This window comes from Eschrichtius robustus, chromosome 14 (genome assembly GCF_028021215.1).
Source record: "Eschrichtius robustus isolate mEscRob2 chromosome 14, mEscRob2.pri, whole genome shotgun sequence".
In the NCBI taxonomy this organism is placed as follows: domain Eukaryota; kingdom Metazoa; phylum Chordata; class Mammalia; order Artiodactyla; family Eschrichtiidae; genus Eschrichtius; species Eschrichtius robustus.
The window spans coordinates 50,678,615-50,703,259 of NC_090837.1; the positions used below are offsets into that span (position 1 = coordinate 50,678,615).

A 24,645-nucleotide genomic window follows, 5' to 3' on the forward strand; every position below is an offset into this window, starting at 1 on the left:
AACTCAGAGTCCAAGTAAAAAGTACTCAAAAAGTTATATTTCACTCAAGGGTTCTAACCTTGGCCTCAAGCCTGTGCAATTATACAAGACCTTTCTCCTTATTATTGCCAGGATGCAAGTCTGCATTTATCTTTTGAGAAACTCCACCCTTTAAACATAAATGTTAGTCTCACCCCAAAGCTATCATTTACTCTAAGGAATGCGTATTTCCCATGTCTTCTCTTTAGACTAAAGCAGTCCATAATGGCATTTACTTTCCAGAACCCTGTTAGGATAGGCACAGGCAGCGCCACCTTTCTTGTCCCTTCATGATCTCTCCATCAAGAGAAGTCAGGCCTATTTATTCTTACAACTTCCCAGTGTATATCTGCCTGGTACTGCTGTCTCACAGTCCCCAGTCACCTAACCACATACTGTACTATCCCTACACCTACTTACTTCAAGGATCAAATGTTAATTTTAAAAGATCATGCAATATCAACTCATAACAAGGAAGAAATGCATTTTTCTTACCAGTCCCATAATTAACAAGACTTCTTTTCAAATAGGTGTTAGCACTTCTCCTTATTATCTGAACAATGTACCTTTCACTCAGTCCCTGCCCTATATCAGCATTGCATGCCCTTGGCCTGTTCATATTGAGAAACCATCCCATTGCTAAGCTGCATACCAGTTAATGGCTACTCCCTTAGCTACAAGTAGGCCTGGAGAAAATGGGAAAAAATTATAATGGTCCAATTAATTAAATTCTTAGACGACATTCCCTATTCCCTGGAAGGAGAGGAAGGGTACTGGCGGTTTTGTTCCTCCAGTTACTCATCTATCATATGTGAAATGTATAAGATAGGCGTTGGGATACTTTTCTCCTCAAAGAATAATTAAAACTGCATTTCCCTATCTATAATACTGATAAAACCACAGCATAAAATATGAGCAGTGCTCCGCCTTGCCAGGTTACTGAATATCTATGAGTTTGGAATATTGGGCACAGAGAGGAGCAAAGAGTCATGAAGAATTTAGGAGCTTCAGATAGGAATCTTCTGGCAGTGCCTGTGTAAGAGGCCAAGGGCTTCTTCCGAGGAAGAGCCGTGCATTTTTCATTTCCATCGCAATGTGTTTGCTTAAGGAAACAGCACCTTTGACAGACAATTTACTAATTCAGTTTATAATTTTTAATTGTTTTGGCTTTGGGGGATCAAAATATGTCACAGTTTTGTTTTTTTTTAAACCGGAATTTTTTCAAGCTTAGAGATCAAAACCTACAAAATGTTGTGGTGTTATTATTGTGTAACTCTCAAAATCTAAATCTAATATGAATACAATTTTTAATGGAAGTTAGGGAAAAGGAAAACATTTAAAATGTAGAGGGAGTCATCAAATATAGAGGGAGTAAGTGTTGAATACATACTAAATGCCAGCTATTGTTCTAAACACTTAACCTGTATTAGCTCAGTTTAGCTTCACAACAATCCTAAATGGTAGACAGTTCCCATTACACCCCTGTTTTAAAGTTGAGGAAACTGAGGCACAGAGAGGCTCAGCAACTTGTCAGGGTCACACACTGGAAATAGGGAACCTTGGGATTCCAGAGCCCGATGCCCTTTAACCATTATATTATTATATTGCCTCTCTCAAATATCACGGATATGGTCTTGTGTTACGTTCTTATCTGCTCCCCACACTATACTGAACCGCAGTAAATTTTCACAAACGAAATTCAAATTGCATACTGAATGGAGGAAATAAAAGGCCCTCCAGTGTTGTAAAGCAGGGGTTCCCAACCCCCGGGCCACAGACTGGTAGCAGTCTGTGGCCTGTTAGGAACCGGTCTGCACAGCAGGAGGCGAGCGGCAGGCGAGCGAAGCTTCGTCTGCCGCTCCCCATCGCTCCCCAATGTCACATTACCACGAACCATCCCCCCCTCCCTCAGTCCGTGGAAAAATTGTCTTCCATGAAACCGGTCCCTGGTGCCAAAAAAGTTGGCGACCGCTGTTGTAAAGGCTTGAAACAGAGCACATGCTGTTCTATTCAAACGGCATTTATTTATTTTTAAAGAGCAATAATTTTAATTTATTTTTTATTTTTTAAGGGTTTTTTTTTAATAAATTTATTTATTTATTTATTTATTATTTTTTGGCTGCTTTGGGTCTTTGTTGCTGCGCGCGGGCTTTCTCTAGTTGCCGCGAGCGGGGGCTACTCTTCGTTGTGGTGCGCGGGCTTCTCATTTCGGTGGCTTCTCTTGTTGCAGAGCATGGGCTGTAGGCACACCGGCTTCAGTAGCTGTAGCTTGCAGGCTCTAGAGTGCAGGCTCAGTAGTTGTGGTGCACGGGCTTAGTTGCTCCGCGGCATGTGGGATCTTCCCAGACCAGGGATCAAACCCATGTCCCCTGCATTGACAGGCAGATTCTTAACCACTGCGCCACCAGGGAAGTCCCAAGAGCAATAATTTTTAAATGTTCAAAAACATTCCCGTCATCCTCGCAATAGGCTCTTGGGTGAGAGTCACTATATTTTATATATGTTTGTAAATGCAGGAAACGTTAAGCCACTTGTTCCAGGCCTCTTATCAGCCCCGAAGCAGAAATGTGTATAAGACCCAGAAAACTGAGCACTAGGTTAGTGGGATTACTTATCTCTGATTTCTTAATCCTTCAATTCAGATAATTCTCTGAGTAGATGGTCTGGGTGATTACAAAGTGAAGAGTAAGTCCTTCAGACAAAACTGGCCCGAATTCCAGCATGTCATACCCTGTGCCCTCACAGGGGACTTTGCAGAAGAGGGTAAGGGCCTCCATTGTTGCCCCAGCTGCACCTGGGAAGCAAACCATCCTAGCCCTTTTTAAAACAATGCTGGGTCCTTTCATAACCAGCACTGGGTCGTTCTTACATAGCTGCTCCCTCTGCATGCTGAAATATTAATCAGTTCTGCAACTCAACCGCACGTGTTCCCATGATGGATTGTTCCTTTTCTCTCCATAGGTATAATAACTTGGCATTTAGCTCCTCAGCCTCACAATAAAACTTGTCAAACTTCAAAAGGCCATGACTTAGCATTTATTTCAGTTTCCATGAGCAGAACATCACAGATCACCAGTGAGCCTATTTTTCTTTATCATTGGTGCCTTTTTTTTGTCCCTTGGTATGTTGGGCCGGAATAGAAAATAGTTTTGACCTGAAGAATTTTCTATACTCCCTTTGAATTGGGTGAACTGAACTATCAAGCAATTCTGTCTCGTTCAATCATTGTTTCCCCATTGCCTGACAAATAGATGGTTCTCATTTAGTATTTGTTGAATTGATTTAAACTGAATCACTGCAGTGTCCATCTGGATCAAGGAAAATGCAGCACTTAAGCCAACACGTGGCTGTTCTTGACGTTTTCTCCAGTCATCTCCATCACCTGAGGAGCTCCTTGCACCATAGCTCAGAAAATAGCATAGTGCATTACACAGTAGCTCAGAAAATATTTCTTAAACAACAGTTCCTATTTATTGGATTCCTTACCGTTTTGTGAAAGCTTTACTTGAATTCTCATTCATTCAGTCTTTCAACAATTATTTGTTAAGGCACTGTAAGAGGTTCTGGAGATACACAGTGATTCAAGGAAGTTACAGCCTTGTGAGGAAATCTGGCACTACATAGACGATAGCATTAAAATGAGGTAAGTGCAATCAGGGTGTGTAGGAAGACCACTTGAGCTGGCCTCGTGTATTCTAGAAAGGCTTCTTGGAAAACGTGAGGTTTGACTAAGACCTAAGGAATGAGTAGGAGTTAGCCAGGTGAAGGGTATGGAAAAGAGCACCACAAGCAGAGAGAACATAATGTTGCAGTCAAGAGAGAACGTGCTCTTTTCAGTGAAGTGCATGTTGTTCCATATGGACGTTGAGATGGGAGGCTGCAGAGGTGAGCCAGGGCCCTTGTATAATGGGTTAAGAGGTGGTGTTCATGTCCTCTTGCAGCAGAACAACTACTACAAACTTAGCAGCCTAAACAGCACATGTGTATTGTGGCACAGCTTCTAAAGTCCAGGCACAGCTTAGCTATGTTCTCTGCTTTAAGGCCTCACGAGGCTGCAGTCCAGATATCTGCTGGGGCTGTGGTCTAATCAGAGGCTCATCTGGGGAAAACTCCCTTGTGTTGTTGGCAGTTCCCTTGAGGCTGAAGGACTGAGGTTTCAGTTTCTTGCTGGCAGCTTCTCTCAGTTCCCAGAGGCCACCTGCAGTTCCTTGCCCTGTGGGCTCTTCCAACATGGGTGCTTGCGGTGGCAGTTGACTTCTTCAAGGCCAGTAGGGAGAGTCTCTCTAGTGTGCCTGCCAGCAAAACAGAGTCAGAGAGAGAGAGTCCTATGGGATTCCATATGAGGGGAGTCACATCCCATCACCTTTCCCATATTCTGTTGGTTAGAAGCAAGCCACAGGTCCCACCCACATTCCAGGGGAGAGGACTGCACAAAGGTGGGAATAGCAGGAGGTGAAGATCACTGTGGAGCAGTCACCTTAACTTCTGTAGTCACAGAAGTTTACAGTTTATTATGGGGACTCTGGGGAGTCACTGAAAGGTTTTAAGTACAACAGCTAAGAAGCTGTTGCAGCCAAACATGTGGGAGTGGAGGGTGGCCTGTATAAAGGTCATGGCCATGTGGGTTATAGAGACTTTTAAGCAGGTTTAATCAACAAAACTTGATGGTGATGGGATATGAGAGGTGAAGGACAGGGGAAGCCAAGGATTAAATGATGCACAAGTTTCTGGCTTGGTCATTGGTTGGGGGAAGCAGGAGCCAACTGGAGTAGAGTAGAGTGGATGATTCGAGTGGGGCTCAGCTCTGGTTCTCACCTCCCTGAGCTCCAGCTGCTCTGTGGCCTCAGACTGTCTCTCTTTGCAAGGGAGTCCCGGTAAGGTAGTGTTAATGGAGCACAGCGGAATTCCCACCATCAGCAAAACAACCTAAAACACTTGGTCTTGCCAATGGAATCAGCAGGACTCTGAACATCGTAAAGGAACTAAATAGTCGTGTTCCCCTGAAATGGCCGTCTTAGTTTGTAAGCTTTTTGCTTAAATGACTGATGTATGCCAGGAATGCGTGACACAGTGATGTTGTTGTCATGGTGATGCCTGTGTGTCTTTATTCTCAGCGGGCTGTCTCGGTTTGTTGGACTCTTTCAATCACCAGCTATCCTTACTGCTGCAGCAAACAGGCAAGGGAGTGTTCCCCTCAATTATTGTTGGGATTCTGGTGCATCTTGTTTTCACAGGGGTGAGGGAACCTCACCATTTCTAGAGGGAAATTGCTCTGAGAACAATTTAAAAACAAGAATTTGAACTAAGATAGTAATTGGCACCTAATGCATTTCAAAGCGCACTTAATTCTCTACCAGGGTGTGAAAGGTGTGAAAAGTCAGCTTATCGAAAGAAATATATACCACGTTCAAATAACTTCTTACACATCAGAATTTTTAATATTTGAGCTAATTTTAAGATGAGGAGTTCTTTCCTGCATTTTTTTTTTCCCTCTGAAAAATTCTCCGAAACCAGAGTGACTCAAGCAGAGCCTGGAAAATATTGGAGAATCACATGATGGCTAAAAATAAGCACATCATCTCCAGCAGGAACAGTAACCAGGGCAGAAGTAACTCGGTTCTTGAATGCTCACACCGGCTGGACATGCCCGGCGGAGTCAGGCCCACTCGCCCATCTCAGTGGCCACTGGTCAGGGAAGCCTCCGGCACTGGGGCTCTGGGCCCTGGCTGTCGGCGTTGCTCCCTGGCATATTTTCCCAGGGCAGAGCCGGTTAGCACACTGTGTGATGACCCCGAGCTGGGAGTAGGCTGGGAGGGACACCGGCTGACTCATAGCTCTTGTCACCGCCTCCTCTTCCTTCAGCCGTCCCCTTGGAACCAACAGCAGAAGCTATTGATCCCAGAATGTCTCTTAGTTGCTATTGATGTTGCACAACTTAAGTTGTGATAAATGGCTGGATATTTGGTGCCTGTGCTATAGGGTGTATCATAGGGTTTTCTCAACTGCAGCATCGTAAATGCTTTCCCCAAACCAGAACTCATCTTGAGCACTCACTGCTCATCCCCAGGGGAATGACTGCAGTAGCCTCCCAGCTGGCAGAGGGGGCCTCCCAAAACCCAAGTCAGATCATGTCACTCCGCTCAGGACCCTGCCATGGCTGCCCTTTTCCGTCATAATGAAAGCCGGCCTCCAGCAGTAGCCCGTGAGGTCCTTGGTGACCTGCACCCTCCAGTATCTCTCAGACCTCCCCTCCTCCCGTAGCGCCCAGCCTCCCTCTGCTCCAGCATCCAGACTGGCTGCCGAGCAGGCGAGGCCATGCCTTGGCACTGGCGCTGGGCCTTTCCTCTGCCTGGAATATTCTGCTCCTGGCTGTCCGCAAGGCCAGCTTCACCTCTCTCAGGTCTTTGCTCAGATCTCACTTTCCCAACGAGGCCTTGAAGAAGTCAGGGTGACTCCTGCAAATGGCATGTCCCTTGCAGGGATCCTGGAAGTTGCAACTATGGAGCTGTTACAACACACGTCGTCTTCTGTGAGGAGGGAGGCTGTGAGCTGGGGTGAGCCCCACGTGCGCCCCGTGTGGATCTCGCCTCCTTGCATCCCTGCTGGGCTGCTGCACGACTGTCACCAAGGGGACTTGGGCTTTTTGCCCCCTGTCCTTCTGGGTGGACCCTTCTGAGTGAGGGGTTGAGACTGGAGGGGATCACGATGGGTGCTCAGGCCTTCCCTGAAGCTCCTGTTTAAAACCGCCACTCACCGAGCCCTACCCGGCACTCCTTACCCCTTCCCTGCTCTGCCTCTCTCTCCATGGCATTTACTTTCTAGTTTATTATGTCACTTATTACTTTATTATTGTTATCGTTTATTATCTAATTCCCCTGTTAGAATGTAAATTCCACAAGGACCAGCGTCTTTTGTTTCATTCAGTGTTCTATCCCAAGTGCCTGTAGCTTGCCAGGTACACAGTAGGGGTGCAGTAGATACTTGCGGCAGCAATGAGTGAATTGGGGAAATTTCAGAAGGCGCACAGAGACTTGGGTTACCGTCCACCAATTCTCAAGACAGAGAGTGCGGAATGGGGGAACCAATGCCTGGGAGCCCACTGGTGGGTTATGGGTGAACCAGTTTTTATAAAGATTTTCTTCAAATAAAATGAGTCTCATTTCCTTATTATTTCAGCAGTTTAGTTTTTATTTTGCTAGTGTCTAGAAATGGGAAACCCATGTGCTTTCTCGTCATCAGTTGAATCAGGCCTCGTTTGCTGAGTAATAGTGATCGGGTACACTTACTGTGTGCCAGGCTCTTGTGTAGGAACTTTCCACGTATTAACTCAGGTACTCTTCCCAGCTCGGGGAAGGAGGCACTGCTACTGACTCTGTAGAACATAAAGAAATCCAGGTGGCGGCAAAAGTCACGCCACCGAGCAAGCAGCAGAGCCAGGATTACTACGAAGGCTGCAGGCTGCAGGGCACCCCCGCTCTTAACCACTGCCTCCCTCGGGGAAGACGAAGGACACCCGGTATCATACCAGGTCTTCATTCCTACAGGATTGATGTGGTTCAGGCTCGGCTGTGTGGAGCCCCTCCCCAAGCTGCTCAGAAGTGGAGCTGCCCACTTTTATAAGCTGACACCAAAGTGGCAAAAAGGAAGAGCCCAATTTTGCCTGTGGCTGCTCTGGTGGGACAGAAGCCGTAAGGGCTCTGAACTACTAATTTGAGAGTAAAATAGCCACCCTCTTAATGATCTCATGAATCAGGGCATCCCAGAAGCCCTGTTAAAGTTCCATTTGGACAGAACGCTGGCCTCTGAGGTGGGTTTGTTTTCTTTTTGGTTTTTTTTTTCTTTTGCTCTCAGGGCAGAGCAGACTACAGAATCTACAAAGTGAAGGTATGGAGGCATTTTCAAAGGAAAGTGTGAGATCTTGAATTTGCGATGGTCAGGGTTGTGTGGGAGCTGTTAGTCATTCCGCAGTGTGACAGCTCTGGTGTCAGTTTAGTCACTTAGGAAACCCTCTTCCTGTGGGAATTGTCTCTTCTCATCAGTCCAACCCCATACCCTCTCCCCCAGCAGTGGCCTAATTTACTTATTTATTTTAACCTGGTTCATTATCTCAGTTAAACAATAAAACCTGTTTGCCAAGGTAAAGGGGATAAGGAAATGATGTCAGGTCCATCCACAAATGATTAACCAATGTAGATACAAGGTATCTTCTGTCATGTTTCAGTTGTTCTGTGGAGTTTAGGTTTGCTTTTATTGATATATAATTGACATATAACCTTATATTAGTTTCACAGTTTGCAAGGCAGAAATAGAGACACAGATGTAGAGAACAAACGTATGGACACCAAGGGGGGAAAGCAGGGTAGGGGGTGGTGGTGGGATGAATTGGGAGATTGGGATTGCCGTATATACACTAATATGTATAAAGTAGATAACTAATAAGAACCTGTTGTATAAAAAATAAATTAATTTAATTTTAAAAAACAGAAAAAAATTATTAGTTTCAGGTGTACAACGATTCAATGTTTATATATATTGCAAAATGATCATCACAACAAATGTAGTTAACAACCATCACTACACAGAGTTACAAGTTATTTTCTTCTTGTGATGAGAACTTTTAAGCTCTATTCTCTTAGCAACTTTCAAATATGCAATACAGTCTTATTAACTATATTATTACTATAACTGTGTAATGCCATGCTGTACATTACATCCCAGGACTTATTTATTTTATAACTGGAAGCTTTACCTTTTGATCCCCTTCACCCATTTCATCCCTCCCACTCCCTGCCATGGGCTTGTTAATTCAGTGGCGGGGGGCTGGGGGGATGCTCTCAAAGTAGGAAAGAAGCTGGGGACGACCAGAAGCGTGGTTGCTTCCTGAGTGTGTGTGTTCTTAATGTCTCTGTGGTTCTTGTCAACAGTATTAATGTCATATTTTTAGCTCCTCTGTTTATGATTTTGGCAGAAAGAATACGGCAGATTATGTGAGAAGAATTTCTAAATTCCATCAGAGCCCTGGCTGCGAAAGATAAAGCCAAGTATAAAAAAGGATAAAGTGCTTTTACTTGCTTCATCGTTATGAATTCATTGGGCCTCATAGGCCCAAAATGTTGGCACATTTTCCATAAACATTAAGCAAGCTACTAATTATTGACATTAGACACAGCAGTGCTCTGGCTTCACTAAGGCAGTGAATCAGGCCACTCTTTGTATTTTACAACTATGGTTTAAAATGTTTTAGCATCATATTTATACCCCAACTCCTGAAGGCATTAAGACAACTGCTCGAAGACTAGCATTGTAAATCATGTCCATATCCAATGGGTAAAGTCAGAGAACCATAGGGACTTGTACAGAATTTATGTCTACTTTCCTCCGCTTCTGAAACTCCTCCTTTATTTTGAAGGGGAAATTAGGGGAGAGAGAGAAAAGCTTGAGAGAAAAATGATTCTTGTGAAACAGGACTACCACTAATTATATTTTCAGGACATCATCAAATGCAGCTTGACAAAAAAATTGAAATGTTTGATAGCTACAAGAAAAAAAAAATCTATTATCTGTATTATTGCCAAAGTAGCTGTACTCCCTTTAAAAGCTATTATGTAAATGTTTTTCGTGTAAGCATCACTGAGCAGAGAGGCATGGGAAGGCCCAGGAGTGAAATCACCAGTGGACTTGGAGGCATTTAGGGAAGCATGAAGGCAGCTTTTGAGGATTAAAGCCAGGATTAGACACTATAGAGGACATTATTGGGTCACTTAACAAAAATGGAATACGAATGTTAGTTTACATAAAAGTATTATATCAGTGTTAAATTTACTGACATTGATAGCAGTACAGCTTTCTGATAACATCCTTATTATAGCAGCCCGGGGAAGTGAAAAAAGAATATCTGTCACCCCAGAAGCTGGGTACTCCTTAGGGTATGGTGTTTTGAAAGAAGGTAGCAAGGCTTGTAAAACAAATAAACAAAAACCTAGTTTTTAACTGACTAATGAGTGTGATATAATATAGGATCTTGTCTATCATTATTTATTCTAAAAAGTTAAACCATGAAATCATTAAACACAATGAACAAAAGGTTGCATTTTCATCTTTATAAATTTTAGTATTTTAGCCTTGATCACGTGATAGCCGTGAGCGGTCAATTACATCCATATCAAATTGCAGCCTGTGAGGATTTAAAGAGCTCAGTTTACATTCTTTTGAAAATGAGCTTTGTGTGGTTTTTAAAAACCTTTAACCTCTGAAGATACTAAGATCTCCCTATGTCCTTCCTGGTCTTTCATTTCTTTGCATTTATTCGTTAGAAGGTAGAAATGTACAGTTAACTTGGTGCTGACCTCTTGTATTCTCATTCATCAGACATGCATTTTCCTCGATTATCAGTTTCTTTCCAAACAACTTAATCAGAATTTCAAAACCCCTCTCATTTTAAATTTCAAATTCTAATTACTTAATTGATCTATTAAATTTTTCAAATTTGTTTTCCCTTCTTTGTCCATACTCTGGGGGCAGATGCTTTTCTTCTGTCCCCCCCCCACCCCGTGTAGGGAGCATAGGGGGTAGAGCGTAGACCAAACCACCTCTTCTCCACTGTCCCCTCCCTGCCCTGCAGCAGGGGGATGCCAGGTCTGACTCTCATTGCCTTCATCTTTCTCATCTCAGAGACCCACAGCCTGCATGCACGTGTGCCAGTTTGAAGAACCTGGGGCTCTGCACCCCAACTGACCTTTACAGGATCCGTGAAACACAGATGCCACTTTAATGCCGAGACCCTGTGAACCACAGTAAAGTTGGACTCTGTCGGTAGCAAGGGATGTGTTTCTTCAGGAAAAAGCTGGAACTGGGACAGCGTCAGTAACTGCAGCAGCTCTGGCCTCTCTGCCATGAGCCACCCGGCATCTCCCGTGACCCCATTTCCCTCCCAGCCAGCTTCCTCTGCGTATTTTTAGGCTTTCTTTCCCTGATAACTTGGTCTTACATGGGGCCTTGGCTTGCCATGATCTCTTCTACTTTAACTTCATATCAAACATTTCAGGTTTTTCCAAGCTGCATTTGATGATGTCCTGATAATATAATTAGTGATAACCTCGTTTTACAAGCAATCAACTTCTATTCCTTCCATGCTTTTCTTTGAAAATTTACACGAGACTGGTTGAGGCAGAGTATAAGAACAGGAGTGTGTCTGGTGGACCTCGCTCAGCTCCTGCAACCAGCCACGTCATAGTTGCTGACCTGCTTAAGGAGGCCTGCCCAGGCTGGGTGGGTGGGTCACTTGCTCTCTAGGGAAGCCCCTTCCCCAGAGCTGTTCTTTTCAGAAGAGACGTGGACGGCAACGTTGCAGAGACTTGGATAGGACAGCCCAGCACAAACCATCTTGCCTCTCCCTGCTCAGAGTTAATCGTTTACTGACTGAATTTACCCACACGAACTACTGTCTTGACTCCATCTGTAAAGGGCCTAAGTAATAATGGAAGGTGAACTTGAAACCAAGTAAGAGATCTCTTTCTGGGAGGCTGGTGGGTTTTGTTTGGTTTCCTTCAGGTGTTGCTGGCTCCTGCTGTCAGTGACTTTGAGGTTGGCATCAGCTCGTCGAGCTTCCCCTGGGATCTTTACCCTGGAGAGATGCCTGTCCTAGGCGTTCTTTCATGAGTTATAAAAACTTATTATTGAGTGTCTCCTCTGGATCAGGCATTGTGATTGGCCTTGGGAACATAAAACAGTAAACTAAACAGACGCAACTCCTACCTCGTGGAGATTAAGTCTAATGGGAGAAGTAGGCATTAAATAAGTCACTGTAGCATTACAGTTGATGGGTGTTGTGTGAAGGGTGTTTGAGCAACCACATTTAAGCTGAGACTCGAAGGCTGTTAGACATAGTCACTCAAAGGAGGGGAGGAAGAATTTCAGGCAGAGGGAACACAGCCCGATCACAATCCGTGGTCATGTCTAGAACATTGCCTTGTTCCTGAAAATGTTGAGTGTGGCCGTGCCTGGGCTTTTTTTTTTTTTTTTTTTTTTAATAAATTTATTTATTTATTTATTTATTATGGCTGTGTTGGGTCTTCGTTTCTGTGCGAGGGCTTTCTCTAGTTGCGGCGAGCGGGGGCCACTCTTCATCGCGGTGCGCGGGCCTTTCACTGTCGTGGCCTCTCTTGTTGCGGGGCACAGGCTCCAGACGCGCAGGGTCAGTAATTGTGGCTCACAGGCCTAGTTGCTCCGCGGCATGCGGGATCTTCCCAGACCAGGGCTCGAACCCGTGTCCCCTGCGTTGGCAGGCAGATTCTTAACTACTGCGCCACCAGGGAAGCCCTTTTTTTTTAAAAATGTACATTCATTTGCTTTATTTTTTAGATTCCACATGTAAGTGATAACATAGAGTATTTGTCTTTCTGTCTGTGGGCATTCTTAAATGACCCACTCCCACGAGGTCATGAGCTCCTGTAGAGCAGGGACTTCCAGTACAGGCCTCATGGTAGGCACTTAATAAATATGTATTTAGTAAATAAGAGGGGTTGGTCATAGACAGTCTTTGAGCCACTTTCTGTTAGGCTTTTTTTTTTGTATTAAAATATGACATATTGCTCATGAAAAGGTCTGAAGTAACTTGATTTTTCAAAGGCTGCTTCCCCAGCGAGGCTGGCTGGTGGCCACCCTTGGAGAAGGCTGTTTGTCAGGTCAGCACGTCCTCGCCCTGCCTTTCCTGCTGTTTTCCACGCTGTGTTCCTTACCCTGTTGGCTTAGCCTGGAGTTAGAGAAGCTGGCCAATGGGACACGGAAGCCATGTCCAGGAGTGTGTTTTCTGGGCTTCTACAGAGATGAAGCCTCCTCACAGCTGTTGAGCAAAACAAAGCATCCGCTCTCTAGACAACTTGGGAAGTTCTGCATGGGTGAGGTTTCCAGGTCACTGAAGGTTTGAATACTCAAACTTTTTAAGTCATTCCCAATTTAAGCATTCTCAGTTTTACATATATTAGGCATTTCCCTGTATTTTTAGAAGAATTCTTTTTTTCTTTATAACAGGCATGTATTTTAAACGGTATGTTACTGTCAGTGCTTCTATTTTTTTTTTTTAATTTTTTTAATTAATTTATTTATTTATGGCTGTGTTGGGTCTTCGTTTCTGTGCGAGGGCTTTCTCTAGTTGCGGCGAGCGGGGGCCACCCTTCATCGTGGTGCGCGGACCTCTCACTATCGCGGCCTCTCTTGTTGCGGAGCACAGGCTCCAGACGCGCAGGCCCAGTAGTTGTGGCACACGGGCTTAGTTGCTCCACGGCATGTGGGATCTTCCCAGACCAGGGCTCGAACCCACGTCCCCTGCATTGGCAGGCAGACTCTCAACCACTGCGCCACCAGGGAAGCCCCTGTCTGTGCTTCTAGAGGGTGTGTATAACTTTGCATCTCTCATGACTCTGAAGACATACAGATAGGAATTTTATAGTCTTCCTGCTTGCTACTTTGTAATTAGGAGATTGGTTGAAACTTACAACTGCTGTCAGGGTGCTTGCCTTTTTCTAATCTCTTAGTACCAGTAAACTGTAAAATTGGAAACCATATAACCAGGTTTTATTTACTTGTTCGTGTATTTAAACATTTGTTCCTTCACCAAATATATGTTCCGCCAAGTATTGTGCTAAGCACTGAGGTTGCAAAGCTGAGTATGATGAGTTCCTTGCCCTCCGAGAACCAGAGGAGCAGAGTGGGGGGGACTGTGGTGGAGAATTGGGCCAGTGGGAGCACCTACACCAGACTGAGCTGTTCTGAGTAAGAGGGAATGGCTGGGCCCCAGTAATGACCCTGAACTTCTAAACCCATGGAGTGTATAAACTTCACTGCATATATCTTGTGCCATCTGTTTTGGCTGCAGAGGCCATTTCCTGTGTCTGTCAAGTTCTAGATAGTGAGAGCCTGTCATGAGCTGAGCTTCAGGTAGATGAGGTCTTACCTGACATTAATGGTCCTATTTTTTTCTTTTGCCAATTTCTATCATTATTAGTGATGCTACTGAATAACTTGGTTAAGGTCCCAATCCTCAGGCTTCCCCGTTGTAAAGGCATATCTTTCACCCTTCATAAGCAACTTATAGGGTAACACCTTGACACATGTAAACATCCCGTCCTCCAAAAACTTCTCAATGTTTTAGAGTCAATTGATGAAACTTTCCTGAATCAGTTATGTGTATTGCAAAACTGTGATTTTTCTAGCATTTCTTTAGCATTTACTGGCTGTCAGTGTTCTGTGGAGATCTGTAGATCCTCCCTCTCCCCTACCCTCATTATGGACTAGATTTTTTTTTTAACATCTTTATTGGAGTATAATTGCTTTATAATGATGTTTTAGTTTCTGCTTTATAACAAAGTGAATCAGTTATACATATACATATGTTCCCATATCTCTTCCCTCTTGCGTCTCCCTTCCTCCCACCCTCCCTATCCCACCCCTCTAAGTGGTCACAAAGCACCAAGCTGATCTCCCTGTGCTATGCGGCTGCTTCCCACTAGCTATCTATTTTACGTTTTGTAGTGTATATATGATGGACTAGATTTTTATTTATTCAGTGCATTGTAATACATTACAGCCATCACTCTTTTTGGTATGCAAATGGTCCAAATCTGGCCAGTTGGGAGCCCCTTCGGGCTGGCCCCTGTATCCCTGACATTCATTAATCCTTGAGCACATCCTTGCTTTTTGACATGAGATGTCCCAGGCCCACCTTGTCCTTTCCCTGCCCCACCCCTGGAATCAGCCGTATCTCAAGGATCCCTTTTATTGCAGAATAACATTTAGAAACCAGGACTTGGGCACCAGGAGTGCCTGTTGCTACAGAGATATCATGGCTCCTAGAATTTTTTAATGGCTAAAACTAGGAAATACATTAAAAGAGGAAAAAATAGACATGTGCACTGATATTTCTCCTAAAGTGTTACTCTCTTGTAAGGTCTGTGTTAGAAATTCAATTATGGTGATGCTCTGAGCTTATCAAAGAACGTTTCCTCTTTTAAAAAAAAAAAAACAAAACTTAAAATCCCTTTGTATCTGTTGTTCTCATCTCTCCGGAGGGGGAAGGGACAACTGCATTAATCTCATGTCACTTGAGGAAAACAACCGGTGCTCAGAAAGGTTAAGTAAGTTGCCCAGGATGATTCTGTCGTTTTATCAAGTACACTCTTTCCAAGCGTATCTGTGCTACTTCTGTGCTGGCAAGAGATCGCTGGCAGTGTCTCTTCTGTGTTTTAGTAAATTCCTTTTATATCACACTTTTGCTACATACCTAAAAAGCATTTCTGATGTTGCCAATATTCATAATTTATTCTGGTTCCTTTCAGGTGCGGCTAAATCAAGTCCAGCATCTAAACCAGGATCCACACCTTCTCGTCCCTCATCAGCCAAAAGGGCTTCGTCCAGCAGCTCAGCATCCAAATCTGATAAAGATTTAGAAACACAGGTCATACAGCTTAATGAACAGGTAACTTGGCATCCCCAGCTCTGTCTCTGGGAGCAGTGACAGGTGTCAGGAGATGAGATGAGCAAACCCCTATGGGCCTGGGATGGGGGAGGGAAGCGGCAGAAATCAGTGGCTTCAAGCAAGTAAGAATGAAAGGAACTATTGGGGCAGATAATCAGTGGCTCATTGTGAATAAAAGATGTTAAGTCACAAATCTCAAAGCTATACATTGAGACAGAGGGACAGATGACCTGGCTTTAGGTAAATGCAGGCATGCAGGCCAACCTCCCCCTCCCCTACACCTCAGTGCCTGTTAGGAGCTCCAGGCTAGACCATGGCCACTTCTAGCCAGTCTAGATTGTGTTAAAGTCATCGGGGGTTAGTCTCCTTCCTTCCTTTCTTTCAGCAACTATCTGTTAAGCCTGTTCGATGTGACAGACACTATACTTGATGCTGATAATATAATGGCAGCAAGATAGAGAGCGTCCCTTCCCTCATAGACCTTACAGATAGCAGCCACACACCACTGGCCATTACACAAGCAAAAGCCAAACGCCGAACACTTCCCGCAAGAGTGAAAGTACACAGGAGCACTGAACCCAGGAATAGGGGATCAGAAAGTCCACAGTTAAATAGAACTTTCTTTTTTATCTGTTATCCCTAGGATTGCAGTAAATCTAGGCCTACTGCCTTCGAAATTTTCAATATAAAAGCTTAGGTACGCTTTCTAACTAACAATAGCTCATTTTGCCCAAGAGTCTACATAGTTTAAAAGTAATAAAACAATTGGTAGCGTAGGGCCCAGTGCAGAAACCACCCACCCTCGCCCTGAGTTAGGAGGAGAGTCTTTTATCCCGGCCACTCCCACCCCTGGGAGAAGAGCCTTTATCCCAGGTGCCCAGGCTGTTCCCAGCCACTCACTGGGCATGGGCAGATCCCAGTGATTAATCTGATTCTTGATGAGCCAGCAAGAGTCTGGAAACAGTTTTTGAGATGGTTGTATATTTGCAAACAAGAATCTAGTTAAAAAGCAGTTGCTTAACTAGGGTGTTTCTTTACAATTCTGAACACTTTAATGAAAAAGGTAAAACCTTAAGTCATCCGGTGCGTAGGACTTTGATTTAGACACTGTGGAATGTTCTAATTACCTGCTGATTCTCAGTTTGAGCCTTATACAATTTCCAGCAATGAGTTCTTCTAGAATAAAAGGCAGTTAGGACAGCCCTAATTAGCCTTGGGCCACATGCCTGAGGCCCTAAGCAAAGTAGACCTGAAGAGAGTCAGGTGTGGGTCTGTAATACTTTAGATTTATAACCCTTTTCTCCTTAGGAATTCAAATTCTTTTGATATCTTTTGATATCTTTATTATCTCATGTTTCTTCATCTACCCCTACCACACCCAGTTTCCCAAATCGCCAACCCAAAGTAGAAACACACTGGAACCTCGAGATCCTGCCTGCCCGTCTCTCGCTTACGGCCTTCTCCAACCAGCCCCACTTTCTCTCCTTGGGGCTGGCTCTGGGCTCCCCGTAGCTCTCCAATCACACACAGAGCCCCAAGGGCCCCAGCCCTCTACGATGCTTCAGCTAAACTGTTGTCCCATCCAAAATGCCACTCTAGAGAAGACACAGAGAAGCACATTCCAGTGGCCTTCCTCCTCCTGGTTGTAATTCCTTCATTACTTCCAAAGGCCTCACTCCCGGGCTGTCCCCCCATGCATTCACATGGAGGAGGAGTGTCCCCATACCTCCATCTGTACCCCAGAGGGAAGGTCGGACACTTCCTACATCGTGAGTCTTCACTCACCAGCTGTTTACTGAGCGCCTCCTTCAGCTGTATTTCCAAGGCTATGTTAGCGCTCCCTGCATTTTCCGTCCCCGAAGCCTACAGGGTGCTCCCCGAAGCCGGTGGGGAGCCACACAGGCATCACTGTGTTGGAATTGAGGACACGAAGACGAGGAAGGGCCAAGTAAAAATGCCCGGACCGAAGAGTGAATTACAGTGGTGATAAACAAAGTGACCAGTGCCGTAAGCTTTAAGAATTCTCATTCACTTGGCCTCATGCCTTGATTTGGGCAGTCTCCCATGACATGCTATGAAAGCACCACTGTGCTAGAGAATTGTTCAATGATAGAAATGAACCAAAAGACACAGGGGAGGAAAAGACATGACTGAAATAATCAGGGGCTGTTTCTGGAGAGTAGGTGAGCAGACAGGCGGTGGGATGGGGTCCCTGCTTGTGCTCGGGGACCACGGGGGCTGAAGAGTGGGGCCTGGTTAGCCCGCACAGACACTGTCTGTGGCTCGGACTGGAAGGCTGGGAGGATCTATAGTGTGTGGACACCTGAGCGGTGGAGAATTGGGAGAAGAGAACTTCCCCTTGACTTTTCTCAGGGGTCCATCCCCAGCCTCCCCTCCATTCTTTAGGCTCCTGCTCTGACACGTGAGGGAGCAAGGAGGCGTCGGAGTGGGACTGTGAAAATGGCGTCCCATTTGCCAACTGATCTTTCATCAAGTAATTTAGCTCCTGTTGGTTTTTACCAGGGAAAGTTTAGAGCTGTGCACCTGTTAACCTCATGCATCTGGAATAGCAGCACAGGCCAACCTGGGCTGGGTGTTTCTACAAAGCCTCAGCTCTTGGTTCACTGTACAGACCACAGCACTTGAGAGGCTGACAAGCCTGGTTTCCGTAGGTCAGAGGCATCCAGAGACCCTTCTTGCCCGATACGGGGAAGGGGAGCTGGCAGACAGAAGAAACCTAAACTACCACAGATTCGCTGGTGGCACCAGTGCAGGCTTGAGATGGATCTGTGGTCGAGTCTGGGTGGGGTGGGGGGAGGTTCTAGAATAAACAGTTTTCTTTCTTCTGGAATTCAGGCAACTGGGTTGCCTTCAGTTTTTACAAATGTCCAAGCCATAGAATTATCAGAAATAAGAGTTGAAAGTTAGTGACTGAGGGAATTCCCTGGCAGTCCAGTGGTTAAAGATTCCATGCTTCCACTGCAGGGGGGCACAGGTTCAATCCCTCGTCAGGGAACTAAGATCCTGCAAGCCGCAAGGCGTGGCCAAAAAAAAAAAAAAGTTAGCAACTGATCCTCCTTTGCTTTGTAACCAGCTACATGAGGGCATCAGTGAGGTTAACTCTGAGGAAGAACCATATCCTTGAGTCTTACTGGATGGATACAAGTTTGCCAGGTGCACAAGGAGATGGACACTGCATGTGCTGAGTATCTGTTTGAATGAATCAGTAACTCCAGACAGATAAATAGCATGTACAAAGGCCCGGAGTTACTAGAAACAGAGAGGTTTTCCACTCCAAATGTAATCTTTGGAAATCTGTGAAGGGGGATTTTTCATATACTGAAAGAGAGATTTCACCTGAGGAGAACCATGAGAGACCTAATTCACCTCCTGAAGATATTCTCTGCATAAATATAAATGCTCAAAGCGTTCAGAAAACTTGAGGGATTCTCCGAGAGCAGGAAGGGGGTGATGGCTTGGGCCTGTGTGGAGCTGCTCAGCCTGCAGCCTGGAATTTGAGACCAGATCTGCCTACACTGCCTGTGGTGTTTCTTCAGCCCAGGTGACGGCTCTGCCAGCCTCAACCCTTGCCCTCTTCCCTTCACCAGCGCCATCTCCGTAACCACCGTGAGAAGCTGCAAGGCCCTTGAACCCTCATCAAGGGAGAAAAAAGGGAATGAGGGCTGTTCTGCTGAGGGACTGGAGCTTCCACATCTTCCCGCCTTTCATGTGATGAACTCGAAGCCAGGACTAGAGGAATTAAGACAGATCCGCTCAGCCTGCTTTTAGTCTCTCCCAGTTTTCCTTGTGCAGCCACGCCCCAGTCCCTCAGTAGGAGCATTGGTCTAGTTTGGCCCAGGAACATGTAGGAAGGGCTCCAAGGTCGAGGGTGGCTCTCAAGTGACGTGAAGAAAGGAGGTTCCGCAAAGCACGTCTGAAGGGACCACAGTGCCAGCCCCTCCCTCCCCTCCCCTCCCTCCTCCTGCTCTCGCCTCTCCCCTCCCTGTAGAGGATGAACGAGTTGGGGGAAAGATGTGCCCCAGCCCAGGTCAGTTACCAGGAGAGGAAGGCTGACTCGGAGCCCGGGTGGAACTGTCTCGGGCAGAAGGATCCCTGGGCCTCTGGGTATAAACGGTCGGTTGACAGGAGTGACAAGTGTGCTGTTGAAGCTGGGCATTCGGGCCCAGGCTCAAGCTCCGGCAGCAGCCCCTCATCTCTCCCCGGACCTGCACGTCAGTTATTTTTGCACATCTGTCTTTTCACGTTTCGCATCTTTATACGCAGGCACAGGTGGTCATTTATTTCTTATGCTGTATTTTGAGGGTTCTCTTTTCCACCTTCCCTCCCTCACAGGTACATTCGTTAAAACTTGCCCTTGAAGGCGTGGAAAAGGAAAGGGATTTCTACTTCGGAAAGTTGAGAGAGATTGAGCTCCTCTGCCAGGAACACGGGCAAGAAAATGACGACCTCGTGCAGCGACTCATGGAAGTCCTCTACGCTTCGGAAGAACACGTGAGTGTGAGCAGAGCCCTGACGCTTGTGTTCCAGAGTGCAGTGATGCCGTGCCTTCAGATACTGCCCTGGGACCTTAGTGAGACTTGCAGCTCAGCCAGCGCATATGATGTTCCCAGAGGAATAAACACGACCCTCATGATCCATTGGCCCATGCCTAAGGGACCTGCATTCATCAATCTGGGAAGAGACGCGCGGATGGGTTGTCAGTTGTTGGGGGGAGGGGACAGGGGGACTTCGACTGAGAAAAATGGGCTTACACAGCCAAATCTCAAGTGGTTTTCAGCTCTCTGAGCAAATGAGCAGTAAGAATGTGTGCAAAGATTCTTCTTTCTTCGTGACAGATCAGAATGCGGTTAAAGGAAAAATTAATCTAGATGCTTTTCCCATCCCCAGAAGTCCCACAACTGTTTTTTCCTTCATAGCTAGCTGGTTGTCTCGGTTACACTTTGCCAGTACAGAGCAGCATTGTGTGACAGCCCTTTGTGGAAAAATACTTCTGGAAGGCCTCCTCTGTGGAGGCCCTGCCCACCAGGGTTGCTCCCCACGAGTGGAAGTGCCGAGGGGGGACCCAGGATGTGGCTCCGTCCGCGCATGGAAAGCAGACGTGAGAAGCAGCGGAGGAACATGAGTCTCAGGAAGCGAGGAGGGGAAGGGGCAGGATAAACGGCAGAGCCCAAGGCAGGTCACCCCAAGTCCGCCCAGACAGGCAGGGAGAGGCCCTGGCAGCTGCGGTGGGAGCCCCGTGGGGCTTCACTTTCATGAGGGCGGCGCGGTGAAAGGCAGGAGAGCGCCGGCCGGGGTTGCGGGCGTCCTTCTGCCAGGTTGGGGCTGAGGAAGTGTTTGGGTATGTGTGATTAGGAGGCCTGCAGGTGCCCTGGGGGCTCTGTGGTCGAGTCGTGTGTGTGTTGGTATTTCCACAGAACATAGGAAGCCACCAGCAAGTGTATCTTATTTCAGCCAAATACCAGGCAGATGTTTACTCCATGTAAGATTAAAATCCTAGCTCTGAAATTTTCCTAAACTGTAAGAAACTGTCTGCAGTTTGGGGACTCTCCATCACTTTTTTTGTTTCCCCCAGATAGGTATATATTCTTAAACCTCTTGGTTAGCTCAGACTATAGATCTTGAAGCCCTGGGAATCCACCTGCTCAGGTCCCAGAGATAGCGACGGCTTTACAAAATATCATTCTCAATATTTTCAGATCTGACGGAAGAAACCAAAGGTTGGTTCGTAGTGTGTGCATCTGCACCACCCAAAGTGGCATTTTCATGACGTTCTGTATGTAGCGAGTGCTTTGTCATCTGTCAAGCGCTAGACGAATTATGGGTATTCTCTTCACAAGCTTGTTTGAGGCTGAATTCGCTGAGGTCTGTGCAGCACCGTGAGCCCGAGTGAACCGTGCCGCTGCCCGTCTGGGACGGTGCCCACTCACGGGAGCAAGGCGGCTTGCGGGATGGAATCTTCCTGCTGATTCTTACCTTCTAGCCTTCTGATTCCAACCTCGAGCCAGATCTTGTGCCAAAGGAGGAGTCCTTGTGAGGGAGCGCCGTCAGGTGAACTCCAAATTAAGGGTTGGCAGGGCCACTGAATTCCTAGCTAATGGCAGGTAGGGCTGGCCTTAGGCAAGAGCTCTTGCCTCCTGAGAGTTCAGGGGTGTCTTCCTGGATGACTACACTCAGCTTCTGTTAGACCATTTATATCTCCACCACCCCCAGCGCACACACCAGCACCAGCTTACCGCAGCCTGGATTCAGAGAGCCATTCTTGCAGTGTATGGGCAGTTAACGCACACACCCCTCAAAGAGGTAATACTTCAAAGCATCATCAGTCATTAAGACTAATGGGTTTAGCAGGTCCTTTCCTCAGACTCTTGGGATGGGAGATGAGGGGGAAGGCCAAGGGCTTTACATGTATCAGCTCCTTTAATTCTCTGGAGAATCCTATTAGGTAGACATGGGTGTTAGCCCATTTATATATGAGAGAAACTAAGGCAGCTGAGAGGTTAAATAACGTTCCCGAGTGAATAAGCAGCATAATTTGCATTTGAACTCGAGTCCTGAGTTCGTGCCCTCCCTTCTCCAAGCCTGAGCCACCTTTTAAATGGGGAACATGATAGTAGTAATAGCTAACCTTGAGCATTTAGCATGTGCTAGATATTACGTTTATGTTCTATATATATATTTCTCACCACATCCTTATGTGGTGTACTATTACTTATCTCTGCTTTACAGATAAAATTACTTGCTCAATGACCCATCTTTAATAAGCTCCATCACTACCCAGTTTTCTCTAACTCAGAGCCCAGAATCTTAAGGACTATGTTCCCTGCTTCTCAGTATATTGGGTGCCGTGGGGAAGGGGAAAAGTAAAGGTGGTACCTCTTGGGGGAAACTGCAGGACAGACTTTGTCTAATTGACAGTATTGAGTTGCATGTGTTCTGTATGTGAAGAAGGGAGTAGTCAAATTCCTACCTGGATTTTCTCCAAATAATTCCCTTCATCTTGTTTTGTTGTTTTGACACCTTCAAAAGTATTGTCTTGGCATCTTTCTCTGGGCAGTCTGTTTAATTCAGCATCCGCCAAGAACCTCCATTTTCTTCTGGCGGGTAGCATCACTAAACCCACCTTTGTTGTTCTGACTGGCACTGTGCTGATGTCATCAAATAGAGAGAAACGCGGTAGGGAGAAGAGAGGGACAGTGGCATCACTGTTGAGTGTAAGCTAAGGAGTATCCAAAGTCCAGGAAGAGATTTAGAGGCAGTAACCAGGCTACTGGAAGCTGGAAGAGAAAATAGACTTAACACAGACTTACACGTATGGGTTACCAGTGCAGAATCTTCAAACGCAGTTGCTGCCTTAATTCTTCTCATTCCAGGACAACTTCTAATGCAACTCTGTGTCTGGACAGCTCCAAAAGAAACACATCACGCTATGCTCAGTTTTCTATAGAGAATAAGCTGGAATATGCCAAGTGTCCTTGTTTAGAATGTGACAAGACCCATTTTTTTAAACTTCGGTTTCTATAGAGAGAGAAGGCGAAGACTGTCTGCCACGTGCCTGGACACTGCACGGTATTTTCCATGCGGCACACGCGCACACGTGACACTTCTTACAGAGGCGGATGGCGAGAGGCTCAGGAGCGGCTGGCCTGCTCTGCTCTCTGCTTCCCTTCCTGGAGGTTCATGGAACCGTCCTAGACACCTTAGAGCCGCAAGCGTTTGCCTCCCTCCCTGAGCGTAGCGAGTCCTGATTCTGTGGTAGCCTCCCAGCTTATCCAGGTTCTACCACTGAGGCAGTGAGCCTTTAAAAAGCTTCCACCCTTGCCTAGGAAAGGCATCACTTGGGAAAAAATGTGCTCAGAGGTTGCTGGGCCACTGCACCCACCCCGCAAGCTCTCGGAGCCTCCTTTTTCCCTCGCTGTGCTTGACCCTGACACTGTCCTGTTTTCAGGCCATTCACACACTTCAGTGCTAGGTGGACGTGCAGCCATGGGGGGCATGATGTCTGGGAAAAAATGCCAGTACTTTATTCATGATGCCGCTGGTCGGACTTCTGTGCACATCTGAGAGGCAGAGATTTCTGGTTGCCTCCCTCCTGGAGATGAGAGGGGTGCTGAGGAGTCGGAGGCTGCAGTGAGTGCCTGCTTTCAGTTCACCACAGATGGACCCGACATTGACACTTCAGGTGGAGGCATTCGCTGGAGAGGCCTCCTCCTTCAGTCTTTATTTAGTGATGTCTGGTCTTTGATTCTCGTGATCAAGCAATCCTAGGATAACATGTTTGGAAGATGTAGAAATCCAGATGAGAGTTTTGAGTGTGGAAGTAAACAGAGGCAGTTCAGTTTGCAGTCACAGAAACCTAATGGAAGTTTCCAGAGCAGATGGCCAGCTGGCTGTCCAGTGCCTCTCATTATGATTCTCGTTATCTTTACTACCTAACTAGGGGCCACAGGTGTCTGGGCTTACGTCGTTGGTTAGCTGCTGCCCTGTGGGTCTGTCGACTGAGGGTCACCTGCTAATACAGACACTTATTTCCTGAGGTCCTGTCACGGAAGCCGCTGTCAAATGACCTAAAGATACTCCCCTGCTCAGCCCACATCTTTTGAATTCAGCCTGCGTTTCTGTCACTGGACGCAGCATTGGGTTTATAGAAAACAGACACAGCCCCTGCCTTAGAAGAGCTCACAGCGCCGTTGAGAGAGACAGACAGGGACACCACTAACTGGAATTTGTCAGGTTGTGATAAGTGCAGTAATAGAGACACAAATAAACTGGTGTGGGGAGCACATAAAGGCAGCCTGGAGGGACAGGCAAGGACTTCACAGAGAAGATGACATTTGTGTTGGACGTGGAAAGATGATTAGGAATGTCAGCAGTTACAGAGTTAAGACGGGGGAGTATTTTTTCAGCAGAGGAAACGGCAGGAACAGAGCAGAGAGGAAAGAACAGCCGGACGCGCTGGTGTGAGTGGTGGCAGGTGAACCTGTTGTGCGCCGCCTCCTACATCTGGGAAGGTGGGAGCCATGCCCCCTCCCCCCGCAGCCCAGCTTCTTGACGGCCCTCCCCCTCCTCCCCGCCTTTGTCCCCGCTGTCCTCCCACAGTAGCCGAGAGCATTCTTCAGTACTGTCTTCCTGCTTTG

At 46.3% G+C, this 24,645-nt stretch overlaps 1 protein-coding gene across 2 annotated transcripts in view; it reads left to right on the forward strand.

Annotated features, from left to right (window-relative positions):
- MAPRE2 (microtubule associated protein RP/EB family member 2) overlaps nt 1-24,645 on the forward strand; it is a 163,807-nt gene that overhangs the window by 134,344 nt on the left and 4,818 nt on the right. For both annotated transcript variants that reach the window (XM_068562548.1, XM_068562547.1), the window contains 2 exons: nt 15,351-15,490; nt 19,844-20,002. In XM_068562548.1, the coding sequence (XP_068418649.1) occupies nt 15,351-15,490; nt 19,844-20,002 (299 nt within the window). The remainder of the gene's footprint in view (nt 1-15,350; nt 15,491-19,843; nt 20,003-24,645) is intronic.